Raw genomic sequence first — 15883 nt, forward strand, 5'->3', positions numbered from 1 at the left:
GTTACTTCCTCCCTCCGGGGGTGCGCGGGCTTGGGGYGCTCCGCGGAGCCTCCGGGCGTCGCCGCGGCCTTGTGGCCGCCGGGCTCGTGCGAAAGGACCGGCGGGGCTGCTGGTTTTGATGCTCCTCGTCTCTCGGGTGGACGTTGCTCCTCGGWCTGTCAGTCGCTTCTGGAAGTTGAAGCATGTTGTTCTGGTGGGGCCCGCAGGGTTTTCCCAAATAATAATAATTAAAAAAAAGTTGCCCGCGAAACAATTTAGGCCAGTGTCGTCGAAGTGCATTAAGATGTTCCTGTGTTGTAGGTGTCTGGTCATATCAGTCATCTCTGCTTGGGCTAACGACTTTGGGTCAAAATGCAGCTGCTCGTGTTCTCTTGGATGTGTCAGGGAAGCGTAGAATGGTTCCTCGTTGTAAAATGTTTTCTGCAGTAGTGTTAGTGGCGGCTTAAAAATCTGGTGGTGATTTTATGCACAAAAAATGACATTTTGTTTCTTTTTAAAAGGAAATTGTGTATTTTCCATTTTGGGTTTTTTTTATTTTTATGGAGAAAAGCATAAAAGGCTTTGCTGTCTCAAATCTACTTCAACTGGAGTAAGAGAATCTTTTGACAATTTCTCTTTCTGCCTTAGGAACATCTTGAGCTTTGGCTGAGCCATTAAAACTAACCATGCTTTTCAAAAACATGCCTCTAAAATTAAGTACCTGATTACATGGCTGGGCAACTACTAGAATCTACAGCAGTTCATCAACTTTGAAGACTGATTCTTCTTTTCTTTTTTTTTAAAGCACTTTGTAGGAGTTCATGTTAGAAATATTTTGATTTACCAATCTTCTTATCTTTAAAGCACTTCTCCAACTCTCTTAAGTGTTTTGGTAACTGATATTTTTAGTGCATTATTTGCAGATCGTACCCCCTGTAGTAGAATCTCCTATGAAAGGCCACCAGAAAAAAAAAAAGGAATCCTTATGATGATTTCTTATACTGGGAGACAGTTTCTTGATGATATTAAACAAACAAACAAACAAAAAAAGCCCTGGAGGGCCTTTTTAAATCTTTCTTATTTATGTGACATTTAGTGTATTCTGGACTTAGAATCATGTGTAGTTGTTTTCTGTGTCAGAGCTGTAAATATACTTCCRATTTGGTGAARCTCTTAGAAACTCTTCATTGTTGTAAGTTTAGGATGATGGGATTTGGAGGGAGTTGGGGAAGTCTGTGCAGATAACAAAATTCCAGACTATGTTGTGTTTTTTTTCGTGATGCCTGTTTTAGATAAATTGACCTTATCTTATCCAGTTGGAGAGAGTAATACAGAGGTTGAAGTGAGACTGAGACCACCTATGGTACATGTTCTTTCAGAGTCACTCAGATCAATGGTCTAAGTTATATACAGGTATCTATGTGAATACAAGTCCATTGAGCTTCAGTTTTTCTAGAAGAAAAGGAGATAGTTTTATTAGTGCTGTCTGTAGTACCTAAGGTAAAAAGAGAATAGAATGATTTACCAAAAATCTTTAAATCTTTATTTTTCTTTTTTTATAATCATGATTGTGTAAGTACTACATAAAATATTGTTACYGTCTTAGACATGTATTCAGTTTAGTTTGCGTTCACACACAACTTTGTTTTGCGACCTGATACAAAAATGAGTTCAACGCTTGTTCATTTTATGGCAGTGATCTATGATTAGGCAGAAATTTAGCAAAATGATGAAGAGGTATTGAGGAACAAATAATAGTTTGAAATTTTTAATYTACATTGCTAAATTATCAAGGGGAAACCAATGTAAAAATAATTGTGGCTGAGCAATTAAAAAAAAATCAGTAACTTGATCCCTTTGGTGTGGTGGGGACAGACCTCTTGCCTCCTCCCCAGGATTACTTTTTGCAGTTTGTGTGTTCTTTCTATCCTTTTTTTAGTTTACAACTCAAGTGCATGAAAATTAGAAACTAGAATAGCTCAACTTGCATGAGCAGTTCATTTACTAATACATTTAGTTTCTGGTAATCTTTAATTATGTAGTCTTCTGCTTTTTGCTCACACTGTTCATGTGCTRAAGATAGATGGTAATAAAGGGGAGAAGGGAAGCTTTGTAATATTTTTGTTATTAATTTAGCAACCCTTACACAATTCAAAGACTACAGTGAATAGCTATTCATTTTTGTATGCTCTTCTTTGAAGGTGCTGCTCAATGTATTATTTTAATGGCTCACAAATATTGATTCAGCATCTCTTTGAAAGGAGAGAATATTGTTTTCCCGTCGGTAAAATTAGTGTAATAAACAAGATGTGATCTGAGGTCACAAAAGATAATCAATGGTAGAATAGAATTAGAATTCAAATTCACCTGCCTCCGTGCTGTGCTGGTTTCTCTGGTAAAATAATGTCAGCTGATGTCTCTATTCAATGGCTGCTATGAGTGCTTGATGCTTCTTCATGTCAGGTTCTGGGGAGAACAGGGTCTTATTGGGAACACGAACAGCTCGAGACAAACAGCTCTTAATGCAACATTCACTATAGCAGTGGGGCAGCTACAAAATCTTTTAAATATTGCACTGTTGCTTCTCTCCTCAATATTTTTACAAATGTATTTCTTCCCCAACAAATGGTGTGGGCAATCATACGGATTTCCTTATCCTTGCTTAGCCTTGATTGATTGCCAGAGTACTATCCACCCACTACCCTGAACAAGTAGAGGTCCTACTGGAAAGTGTACTTTGTGCTCCTGTAGTTAAACATCGTGATAATGGGAATAAACACACTGGGGGATGAATTCAAGTTGCACAGGAAACTTTCTGACTTGCGAGTGCTTTGCTTTGAACCTAAACAATATTATATCTTCAATGCAAAAACAAATTCTGTCACACATCCTGGCAGGGTCATTACAGTTGCACGTCAGTGGCGCTGAAATGTTCCAGGCAGAAACACAGCTTGAGCTCAGCGCTAAGTACATTGGTTGGAAGCAGAAAGAAGCTGGTTCTGTAAAGCTGAAGGAGAAGGTCGGTGTGGCAATGGGCTTATTGCACAAAAGTGCTGAGATTGCACAATGCCATCCTCTCTAGTCTGCCGCCTTTAAGTGGTGGGAGGGAAATATCAGAGATAGAAACAGGGTCCTCTGGTCATGAGTTGAGCTTGTGGGGAGAAGATGAAGTCAGTTTGCCCTCGTGCTTTACACCTGGAGGATGTATGACAGCATGTGTAATTTTTTCACCCCTTACCTTTGTCTCTTCACCTTCCAGAGAATATGTGATTTTTTTTGAATTTACTGAAGGAGGCCCAGCCCTGTTGTACCTTTTCTTCTTTTGAAAAAGCCATTCTCTTTTGTATTTCTATGTTCAGAATCTTCTTGTGGGTGTTGGTTTGGCAAAGTGGGGTGTTACTTGTTGCTCTTTTTCTTGCTGCCAAGTTATTATTAACTGCACAGATTGTTGGAGGCCTGTTTATTTTTCCTTACTCCTTGATGCGCACTCTAAGTTTTGACTTGTCCCTAGCTGAGAAGGTTTCTGGAGGGYTCTTCTTCCCTAAAGGCATATTGCTGCTTCTGTAACATAAATTATACTGGTTGCTTCAGTAATCATGATTGAAAAAAGCTTCTWATTTTTTTAACTGTTTTTAGTAATKTAGATTTAGTTGGAAGAGTTAAGAATTCTTTATTTTTAAAAGATTTTGATAGCATCTTTATCATTTTATATATATCTATATCTTTTTTCTCTTTGTGACATCCGTGACTATCGAAGAGTATATTTTTTCACTTTTGCTTTCATGCTTTGCCGCATTTCCAATATGAAAATGAAACTTAATGTATTTGTATTTAGAAAGTTACTGAGATCTTTTTTTTCATRCAGATAAAAGAAACTCTCTAGTCCATATGGAATCTAATACCTAGCTCCTATATCCATTTTTCCTTGTTCTACTAAACAAAAAGATCTTGTGCAAACTCTCTGGTTTTGCCTTTGAGACTATCATTACTTAGACATCATTTAGGTTTTTARAATCTCTAGTCATATTGCCCTAGTTGCCTTATTTCTCTATATTCCCTATACATTCTTCAAATTAAAAATTTACCCACTTGCTTAGCGGCATCTTGGAAACAGCATGCAGGAGAGGCCAAGTTGAGAGAACTATATGATGGTGGGACCATTGCATGAGTCAGAGTTAAATTATGCTTACCTTTTTATTTTTGGGCACTGCAGTAGTCACATTTACTCCTGATCCCCAGAAAACTAACTGTCCTTTGACCTCCTTGTTACCTGTGRCTGCACTTGCTCCTTATCACAGGAAAAATCACCTAGGTGCAATGTAGCTTTTCTTGATTGGCTGGTTCAGTTTTAATACTATACTGCTGTTGAAAACTTTACTCTTGTTTTAAAGTATCATTTTCACATTTCCATGGATATAATCAATGTTGATTCTTGCAGAAGAATTCATCTTCACAAAATACGCAAGGGCAATTATTGCAGACATCTTCTATGTAGACATGTACTTACAGCTTTGGTGATATATATGTATTTCAATAGTAATGGAATAAGAACAGAAACAGCGAGCTGAAAAAATGTGCAGAGGCCTTCCTAGTAAGAAATAACCTCCAGTGATTTGAAACATAGTTCAGTTGTGTCTGCCATAAATTTGAGAATAAGTGTCATATATGGGTGATAAAAATGGCATAGGCTATTTTTTATACACTCATTACTCACTTAGTTTGTCTTTTTCAATTAACGTGGAGTCTATCTTTCTCATCTGACTGGGTTTACATTTCTTTCCCAATCATATGTCAACAAACCACAATAGATGCAGCATAATGTGGCATACAGTGTAAATCTTTAGGTTAATCCTTAACATTTCTTATTGTAGTTCATTTGGAATCACTTTGTAACTTGATCATGATTTGTGCTAGTGTGTTTTTTTCATCATATGCTTTATATGCTACAGCTTGATCTTTTCTCATTTCTTTAATGTAGGGAGAGGATGTCCAATTCCCCAGTCAATAAGGTTACAATATTGTCCTTGKTCAGAGTTATTTTTTACTCTTTAGAAGAACTGTCCTGTTTACTTCATTTGAAGTAAACACGCATTGTATTAGTTTAGCTGTATTTGTGCCTTATATATTATTGACAAACTGTTGATCATCATATTTTTTTCAATATATTACTTTAATTGTGATAGCATAGAATGGTAGCCTTGCTCATTGAGGTTTAATGTGCAACAGGTTCTAAAGGCCGTTCTTCCCATGACTTTGTGCCAAAATGAACGTTTGCTTATTTGTTAGACTGGATTGGTGTGATTTTTTTTTTTTGACATTTTACAGTATCAGTCACTTGTTTTCATCATGTCTTCCATGTATTTTTTTTTWAAGAAAATTTAGCAAACTCTGGGCAGAAACTTTTGAATATAGATGGGAAGAAAGGGGAAGAGTAAAAAATAAAACCTGCAGATAATTCTTGCCTCAAAAGACATGAGATTTATGTGCAGAGGGGCAGGCAGTTGCTGACGTTGCTTGATGATTTGTCTTCAGGCCTCTTCTGTATTGATGAATTGGAGGAAAAATTTGAAGTTCAGTTAATTAATTGCTTTCTAATGCTAGCTCATGGAAAGCTGAAAAATGAGTGGTGGCCTGTTGGATGTTGGTCACCTTTGCAAAGTGCATATGGACAGCCGTGCCTAGCTTGCAGCTAGCTTCCAAAATTCCCTGGCCTGCCTTCAGAACCCCCCTAGCTCGCTGCTGACCCTTCCTGTCCCGAAGGCAGAGGAGAAAGGTGGGAGCAGGTTGGTGGCTGTAGGACCTGCTGGGATGACCTGCCGTTCCAGCAGTAGTAGTTCTGTCCCAAGTAAATTTATTGAGTGCAACTGGGGATTGGCATAGTAAGCAATATGAACAACAAAAAGCCATGATTCATTACAATTAATTTAACACTCCTGAATGCAGTACATGCTTTGGATGAAAAGTTTACAACAGTCTTAATCTTCCATCTGCATAATTTCAGCCCTTATTAAAGAAGATGTCCCCAAAGACTTAAAACAATGGAAAACTTACAGTATTGTCTGCTTATAATCGCTGAAATAAGTAGAAGCACAAAATGTTTTAACAAACAATGAAAAACAGAAACTATCTTGACTTTTTTCCTCATAAAAGGAATGTAGATGGAGATGAAATTAAAGCAGCCTTTAATCTTTTGACTGTTGTATGAGCTAGCGGTTAAACTTCATACATATAAGCCATTTGATTAATTGCAGTTGAAGCAGACAGAGCTATATTTTAGTGAGACTTCTCTTTTCTATCGGTTTGTAACCTGTATTGACAGAGCAATTTGTGAATGGATCTTATCAATTGAATCTTTCAGTTCTGTATCTGTTGTTCATTTCTGTAGGCAAATAACTTTGAAGCATGCCCCAGAGAAATTAATATCATGAGGTTTAAGAAGCACAGCAACAAATATTGGTGTTCAAGCTATCAGACTGGCTTCTAAAGCACAAGCTTTAGAAAATTAAAACATATTGAATAGGCGTTCAAAGTTTATTTCTCTTTGAAATTCTGATGTTTTCAATAGAAAGAGCCAACTGTAGCTGAGTGTCTGTTGCAGTGCAGCCCGCGGTGTAGGATACCAAATAGCTGCTCAGTTTGTTAGAAACAAACAAAATGTGTGAGCATACACCATTTGTTTGTGTTACGTGGTAACTGGTAAGGGGGAGTGCTCTGCGCAAAGAGGTTTTCTGTCTGGAGTACAGCTTTTTTAAAATTCATCAATGGACCAAATGCTAGTGAAGCATGAAAGAAACACATTCACATTTAAGTGCTTATGGCTAGTAGCTTCCATTTCACTTTTCTGTAAGCGTTGGAGTGGCAGAGGAGAGAAYAAATTTTTGGATTATCTTGGAGAAGAGATTTTTAGTGACTCGAATAGTGGTGAGAAATGGGTATATTTTGCTTATTCTCTCTGAAGGTCACTCTATGAGGCTTGTATGTGTCACACTGAAGTCCTAGGTTCTGTTCTCCTTGTAGGAGAAGTCACTTTGAGGAGCGTCCTAGAAATGAAGTGAATTAATGTTCTCTTGAGTTAAGCCAGTGATGAAACTTTCTCTGGTAGCAGGGACTGTTTCTTCCATGTGCTTCAACAGCATGGAAAGACGGTGGTGAAGAGATGAGCATAACTTAGATATAAGCTCCTTGGACAAGAAGCAAGAGAGATAAGTCGCTAGTCTCACGTGCATTTGGCACATCCTGACTGAATTTGCAAAACTAGAAGAGAGCAAAATGTGCAATATTCTGTAAAACTGTGAGCAGTTAGGAGAAAACGAATGGTATGGTGAATGTGGTGTTTTCAAGTATATTGCTTCTTCAGCATCCTATTCAAGATATGTTCATTGATTCTGTCTTCATATTCAGGGACTATGATGAATCAAGCTAGATGCATTCTCTGCCTATATGTAAGTAACTGTATTGCATGATAAATGTAGTGTGTGTTGTTTGTGGTTACCTTCACTCAAATAACTTATTTTGTAAGCTCATGGGAGAGCAAAGCTCTCCCAGAGATGTCTTCTCTGTCACTGCTGCTGTTTTGAAATGACATATATGTCAGGAGCATGTGCATGCTTGTTCTCTTTATTTTTCTCCCTCCCTTTCTCCTCATTCTCACTCTCCTTTCCCTCCTCTCCAAATTGTCTGAGATGACAACACTGAGAACAGATAGAACATCTATTTTTGCCCTGTTCTTCTATGGCTGAAAAGTATTATAGAGTATTTCTGCTTTTGAAGTTCAAGCTTTCCCAGAAAAGAACAAATTCTGCAATCAATGTAGTTAGTCCTCACCTCTTTGTATCTACAGTGTGTCATAAGCTGAAAATGGTAATTTTCCTTATGATAGTCTACACAGTTTCACTTCTTCACATTTTGATAAATTGGATTATCTAATGATTTGTGTTTGAAGAAAGCTTTGACAGTCAGTCAAACCTGAGATGACAGACTTCTCAGCTGGATTTTGAGCTTTTCCAAGAAGTAAAGAAGGCGACTGAATTTAAATGAAGACTTCTGAGGCAAAGTCCTGTGATTAATTAGTGTTTGAAGAATATGGTGTAAGTGTCGCTTCTTATTTATAAATCTGACCAGCGACACTAAGCTTTCACATGTTGCTGTCTAAGTAACACTGTGAAATTAAGATCCAGKTTTTAAAATAAATATGTAAAAGCATGAAGGAACAAATTATTAATCAGCATATCCCTTCCAGAGTAAGAGATTGGTCTGTATGGGAAAATCCTCTTGGATTTGATTGAGAGAAGCTGTTGGCAGTTTTGTTTTTTTCCTTCAGTAGCAAGAGTAGCAGATCCTTTGATCTCAGGGAGGTTTTGTGAAGGATCAGAGTCTTGGAATTGCATGAGTCCTCATACGCCCCTTTGCTCAGAAATTATAATCCTTGGACTTTGTGAAGACGTATGGATTTTCTGTGTGTTAGGACAAAATATTTCCAGGGATGCTTGGTCTCCAGCATAGAGGCTGTTGGGCATGTGTCTGGAGGATTCATTACTACCCGTGTTAAGTGGTTAAGTGCCTTTCCTTCTGTCCTTGTAAAGAAGGAATGCCATAGAACTGGGACTTTTTTCTTTTCTTTTTTTTTTTTTTTTCCTGTGTTCAGGAACATGTAATAGAAAAGGTTTTCTTTTTCTCTGTCTTGTGGAGAGGGGGAACAGTATCTTTGTTCAGAAGAAGACACTTAGAACATTAAAAAAAAAAAAAGCTGCAGACTTTGCCACATCTTGTGAAGACAGCAAGCCAATCCAAACATCTAAATAATACTCTGGTAAATTGCTGTTAAAGAGTGACATGTTTGTAGTGGCTAGGCTCGGGTTCTCAAACAGTCGCTTTTGACTTTGAAAGAAAATACAACCCAGGAAATTAAAGTTTCAGTTAGGAAAACTGAGGTAAACATTCAGCTTAATATTGCTTAAAATGTAAATTTTTTCCATGCAAACTTTTGAGTACTTAATTGGCTCTTTTGTGTTTTGACAGTGAAAATGGAACTTCTCACCTACTGTAAAAAGTTACASAATTAAAATAGTGCCATCCATACCATAATTTGGTACAATCTATGTACGYGTGTATTTGGCAAATGTGCGTGGGGGACAGTGTGGGAGGGTTTGACTTACGTATACTTTCCCATCTTGAATGAACAGTTGTTGTCCATATAGATGAAAATTTTAAATTGAAAAGTAAGATTTAATTTTTTTTTCTTTCTACTTCTTAGTTTTCAGGATAATCATATGTTGATTGGTAACAGTAAGAGGTTTTAATGGTTAACTTTGGCAATTATTTTTGTTAACCAAGAGAACATGCTACTGGTGCTGTTGCATTCTCCAACACTCAATGCACTGTTTTTAACTTACACAATGGATGTTTATTATATTAGAAAGAGCTACAGTTACTGTTTTTGAATGCATTGATTCTGCATGAATATGTAAATATATCTTCTGTATAAGAATAAAAAATCACAAACTATTACAAACTGCATTGTAATTCTGCAAGTGCAGATATGCTTAACTTTTAAGTGCATATTTGATCATGACTGCTTCAGTATGATTATTGTGGTGACTACCTAGTTGTATTCAAGATTAGAGCTTTGTATATGGACTTCTAGTCTAGTAGTTCAGAGGCAATGTGAGAACTGAAAATAATCCAATAAATGACCTATATTAGTAACTGTAAGCATTACTGCTACAACAGTGAATTATTCAACCATTTTGTAACTTCAGCTTCTGAAATAACATGGCAATAATACATGCATAAAGACTATTTACATGTTTCAGCTTTATCCCTTACTTTACATGATGGAAAGTAATTGTTATACTACTGCAATTTATTAGAACTTATTTGGCATAATTAAATGAGCAAGAATCAAATGTCAACATAACATTTGCTGTGCTAAGCATAAGTAGATCAGAGAACAAATGTATCCCATTTAGAATCTGAAACGACTCTTAACTGTGTTGTGAGTAGGCCTGAAAATAATTTTATTAGTTTTTCCGTAATAGTATTGGGGCAAACTCATTACAGCAGTATTTATCTTCAGAAAGTTATTGCTTGTGATGTACATCATCTTCTTTTTTTTTCCTGATTTAGATGTTGACACATTTATTTCTCAAACCCTAAAAGGAGAAAATCTATCCAAGAAAGCAAAGGAAAAAAAGGATATTCTTCTTAAGAAGTTAAAAGATGTTAAGGCAAGGTAAGTGAGATTTTATTGCTTCAACATATTACCAGGTAATTTACTGCTCTTCCGATAACTTAGTTTTTTTTTACAATCCTTTAAGAATATTAACAATTAACAATCTACTTATGTCTTAATTTTTTCAAATAATCTGCATGAGTTTAATCTTTGTATCTTTCTTGAAGCTGCTAGAATTCAGTAGGAAGTGGGACCATAAGGATTTGTCCCAATTAAATTACTTCAATATTCTGAACCTTGATWGCAGGCTTGTTGGTTAGAGCTTACCTTCGCATCCAATGTGATAAAAATCATTAAAATACAAGAAATATAATGCACAAGGTATATGAATGCTCTTCCTGCTGCCATCCTCAGCTAGTATAAGGCGGCATAACTCAATGATGACTTTCCTTTACTATCTATTACATCATTTAGCTTGGTCTGTAATAAAAAATTGAAATATATCTTAAAAGTAATTTTAGATAATAAGCTTGTTTTGGTGATGTTAAAAATAGTGAAGTATTAGGATAGGCCAGGCAAAGTTATGTTTTTAGTATTATGTATGATTTGAGACTCGGTTCTATCATGCTTTTAATTTCAGCCAAACAATTCAGCTGCAGAGATTTCACTGTAGTTCTGTATGTACAAGAAAATTTTATTTGCAGAATCTTCTGTCTTATAACCCGGAACTGGAATGTAATCTAGCACTTGCCATTCTTTTCCATCAATGTTTCCAAAGCGTTTTTCTGTTGATACTCCTGTTGGATACCTCCTAACCTTTGGTTTGATGACATGCTCCTACCTCTTTGGCAACTTATTTACAAATTTAAAAGACAGCACAATCATCCAGTGAGGACATTATTCTTAATATCATACTAACTGGAGGAAGATGTGACATCTGTCTCAAAATCTTATGACTGAAGATTTCTGTGCCTTTGATTCAGCCCATGAACGTTTATGGAACTATTTTTACAGTTTTTCAAGGGAGCAGCGTTTCTTTTCTTTTTTCTCATGCTTTTCTTTCTGGGTTATTGAGCTAACAGAAGTTGCACAGATGATCTGTAGATATAGCATTCCTAACTTGTTTCCTTCGTTCAGGTTTATGGCTCAGCTGTCCTCCTCGCTTCCTCCCTCTCCCTCAAATGATGAAGTCTTGGATGAGGGAACCTGCAAGTTGTGATCTCTACTAGCCCTGAATCCTTTGCTGTTCACCTACATGATCCCATGATTTCACCTCTTATTTTAATTCCTAAACCTTCCTGATCTCCTGTGATATTACTCACTGTTAACAGCAGTCTGCTTTTCAGGCTGGCTACAAATGTGTGCACATTGTAGTCGTCTTTGATTTTCATGTCCCACATGTCAGGCTGTGTCCAAATAGTACTGCTATTTCCTGCACAAGATATTTTAGATCTAGTCTTTTGTCTATGTTTGTATTTTTCAGTTTCTCATCCAGACTTTTTCTCTCCTGTTTGTCACTTGTAAGCTTGTCCTTGCTGACTGCTTGACGCATGCACTGCTGCCTGTTGTTTCTAAAGATAATCTTTGCAGCTGCATTTTGTTTGCTAGTCAGTTCTTGTGAAACACCCTTCTTTTTACATAAACTCTATAGTCAATTCATGCTTCTTGAGATGCCATTTTGCATGACTCTATCCATGATAACTTATCATTATACATCCAACTGTATCCTATGATTGTTTTGTTTCTGAAATATTAAAGATTCAGTGCTGGAGAAGTAGTATTTTTTCTCTTTTTGATAGATTTATTTTTAGGTGTTAAATACATCAAGATATTCTAAAAAGATTTTATAGTTAGGCAAGCATCACTTGTTAATTTTTATTTTTTTCCTTCAGATTTGACAAAATACTATAACTGAACCCAGACTTTGTAAATTTTTTTCCTACTGATGTAATGTTATTTTTAAAAAGTACTTAGTAGCTTTTATTTATGCACAAAAAAAAAAACACTCTAGAAAACTAACTAAAATCAAAGATGCTTTTGAATGCAAATTCCTTAGGATGTCTGAGTAGATGTAATTACCTGGAACAGTTTGCCCTGAGATTTTGCTGGAGCCTTCTTTAAAATGCCCATTTAGGATTTACTCAAAAGTGAAAGGAAAACTATTAAATATTTTAGGCATAAGTAAATACTTTAACAAATATCAATAGGGGAAATTTTGCAGCAGTAAGTCTTCAAGTACAAAGCTTGTAGAAAAATAGTAATTTATTTTATGTTCTGTTCTAGTTCTAGCAAATCTGTGTTGCTTAATGTTGTTTCTTCTTCTTTCTGCAGCTATCCTCAAGAATTCCAGGATAAAGGTAAATCATATGTATGTACCCCCCCCCCATCTCTCCAACTGTGGTATATTTTTGCCCACTAGACAGACTCTTAGGGGAATAAACAGACCTTACTGCATTTTAAATGCTTGACGATGCCATGAGTGACTCGCAAGGATGAGGATGCTGGCTCCCCCTGCTGAGGGAAAAYGAAAAAAGCTTCCAGGGTTCAAACTTCGTGCTAAAACTGAGTCCTGTTGCCTTCATTAAACATATCTGAGAATGCTTACTGATTAAAAGATTAGTCTAGAAATATAGTTTGGAATTTCATTCAAATGGGGTTGTTATATCTGATTTAATTAGCAATAGTGTAGTATTGTGTAAAAGCAAGTGAGGCAGGTTTCTCAGAGGAAGCRTATGCAAAGTGGTCTGCTTAGGAGATAAAACGATAGCAGGATAATTTATTTCAGCCTTTTTTCTTAACAGTGATCGCAAAAGTCTGCACTTCCACAGTGATATTTCTTTAACCTTTTAATAGGCTCCTCTAGCGGCAATATGATACTGGCTTTCGATCTGCGCTGAATGAATGTTTTCATAGTGTAGCGGGAACTCGGACCTTTAGCCAAAGGAGAGACGATTTAGTGTGCCAGTAATGAAAGCCGAAGTGTGAGTTATCTATTGTCTTTTAGTGGAGTTAAAACAAAGCTGCAGGGCTCAGGTTAGAGGAGACTGTGCGTATTGCTACAGTCTTCTGTTCTGTAACGAAGCCTGGAAGGGCTCTTATTTCCACCATGCTAATTCTTGAGGTCATGACCTACAGCCTGTGGATGCTGGTATGAGGGTCACAGTGCGAGGTCAAAAAAAGCCTATGCAAAAGCTTCACTTTTTGCAGTGATTGAGGAACCTTTTACTGTCTGTTTCTGGACAGGGAGGTTCAAATGTGCAGGCTACATCTGTGCCTCCTGATAACGTGACTATACCTGATGGAAATCAGCTATTCAGCTAAGTAAAGCTATAACAATGTACAAAAAGTTCATGCGTTTCTTATGACATGCATCAGACAATGGTAACAGGCAAACTGAAAGTATAATTTGAAACTTCCTGAAGATGGTCAAGTTTTTGTAAACTCAAACTATATATATGACTGTATTAACAGTTATATTAAAATTATTGTTACTAATTTGTATTGCACCTCAACCTCTTTACTGAAGTTAAGATGCCTTTTTCCTCCTCCCTCCACTGCCAGACAGAATTAAGGGAGACATCAAATGCCATTTTATTCAGAAAATGACTAACATGAAATTAGGTGGAATGGTTGTTTCATTTCATATGTATTTGACTTTCTGGATAGCATGTTTTATGTATTTGAAAGATTAATGCATGTACCTAAAGGTTTTTTTGAATCTGAGACTCTAATAAACATGAGAATTGTTCACAAAGAGCAGAGTTTTCATTTACTGCTATTTTTTTGAAGCATAAGAAAATTCTAGCCTATTTATTATCCTTTCTTCTTCGCAAATAAATTTTTGAATTGAATCATCAATTCAACAAATTTATTAATAAAGATGAGATTATTTCCAGTAAAAGGTATAATTTAATTGAAATAGTTTGTTACTAAACAACTTGCTCTAATTTCAGTGAAGATTGTATTCAGTCTTACTCTCTTTATTAGAGTGCATTTGCTTGTTAAGAAGGATAGATTGCTCTTGATTATTTTAATTCTCATGATGTATCTCTTAGGCTCAAATGCTAGAACTATGTACAGATGGTGAAGCTTGTGAACACTGACATTTTAGTTTTCTTTCAGTATTTCTCAATAAAATGAGAGCCCTCTCAGAGTTATACTGTTGTTTTTACAAGCTAGGATAAATTACTCTAGATGCATGTACATTTATGTGCATGAATATGAAAAATTCATGAGAAATTGGAGCCTGCACTTGAAAACTATTTGAGGGAATGTAGTTCACTGGTATGGGTTGTCAGTACAACCTCCACAATTCAAGAAATGTGTGCTAAACTGTATTTGGTTGTGTCACACTTACTTTTAGGCCTGCACTAATTAGGTGTGATTTGTGTAATGTACGACAGAGGACCTAGGTGGAGGTAGGCAGTCAGCTTCTCTGCCAGCTACTGGTGTGACAAAGCAGCAACAGCAGCTAGTTAAGTCAGCTTTTGTACTCTTTCATACATAGGTGCACATCTAGACTTTTGAAAAACAGAAGGTTTGAGAAAAGATTATTAATGGAGGTGGTAGTGACGGACAGATCTTTTCCTGTTCCTCCACCCTTAAAAGAAAGAAGAAATACACCAAAATAGTGAGTAGGAGAATATCTTTTGGGAAGCAAGGAGGAATGGAGGAAAAAAGGAATGTGGAAAGGATACTGAAACAAATTAGAATAAAAGAGACAGTGACATGTTTAAACCATGTAGCTGCTATGCTTTGTTTTGTGATAGCAATTATTCAAATTTTTATCTAAATAAAATCATTTTTAAAGCTGAAAAGGTGAAAAATGATTTACAGTATATGCTATATTACCATAATATACTAATTATCATACTACACCAACTGTTTTTAAGAATCTTGAGAGTCCTGACCTATCATCTTTCCAAAGGCATCTGGAAGAATCTTCTGGAGGCTGAAAGAAGTTGACTAACACTGTCAAAATTCTTATGTTTCCTGTCTAACATAATGGAATTTGACTCCAGTCTCTCAAACAGCAGCTCTTTTAGCTTGTGAGTTATTTTACAAGTATGCTTTGTGGGTATCAGCTTGTCACTCCACTGTCTTTCATCATTGCTTGTTCTTGAAGTTCCACTGGCTTTGCATGTAGTGACTCGTCAGTTTGACCAAGGTATTGTATGTGAGCTCTTGATGTATGGGCTTTTGCCACTTTTTGCTGCTAGCATACAGAGTCTTATCTTGCATAAAACATTCGGCAACCAGTTTAAAAAAAGAAAGAAAGAAAGAAAGAAAAAAGCATGTGTACAAGTAGAACTAGGCCCCTTAAAGTCAAAATCATCCATGTGCATATCTATAATTTTTAAGAAGTGCAACCATGCTTCTTTGCAAGTAAATCGATGAACTTGGGCACTTCTTAAATCTTCTTAAAAATAAACCTTTATATGTTGTTGTCTGTTAGGTCACTACATATGCTGGGAAACACATCTTTGCAAGTGAATCTGCACACTGAAAGAAAACGAAGCTTTTTTTGGAGGGGGTGCATGTGAAAATTCAAGACACTAAATTCACAGTACAGGAAAATGTTTAATTTTTATGTGTGGTGTATTATCCAATTTCACACGGACTTTTACGATTAAACATAATGTTGATTTCCGAACAAAGAAAGTTTGCAAACTTTTGCAAAGAAGTATTTTTAAATTGATCATGGGGTGTTGTGTCCAGAAATGTGTAATTATG

At 36.3% G+C, this 15883-nt stretch overlaps 1 protein-coding gene across 3 annotated transcripts in view; it reads left to right on the forward strand.

Annotated features, from left to right (window-relative positions):
• SKAP2 (src kinase associated phosphoprotein 2) overlaps window positions 1-15883 on the forward strand; it is a 120187-nt gene that overhangs the window by 410 nt on the left and 103894 nt on the right. The window contains exons 2-4 of one of the 3 annotated variants that reach the window (XM_085307556.1): window positions 7381-7421; window positions 10105-10210; window positions 12482-12507. The exons of 1 other annotated variant lie outside the window; for it this stretch is intronic. In XM_085307556.1, coding sequence (XP_085163682.1) covers window positions 7403-7421; window positions 10105-10210; window positions 12482-12507 — 151 coding nt within the window. In that variant the 5' untranslated portion in view covers window positions 7381-7402. The remainder of the gene's footprint in view (window positions 1-7380; window positions 7422-10104; window positions 10211-12481; window positions 12508-15883) is intronic. One more of the 3 variants, XM_085307555.1, reaches the window with a different exon arrangement.

Source organism: Rhea americana, unplaced genomic scaffold (assembly GCF_003343005.1).
Source record: "Rhea americana isolate MKP2758 unplaced genomic scaffold, rheAme1 scaffold_26, whole genome shotgun sequence".
NCBI lineage: Eukaryota > Metazoa > Chordata > Aves > Rheiformes > Rheidae > Rhea > Rhea americana.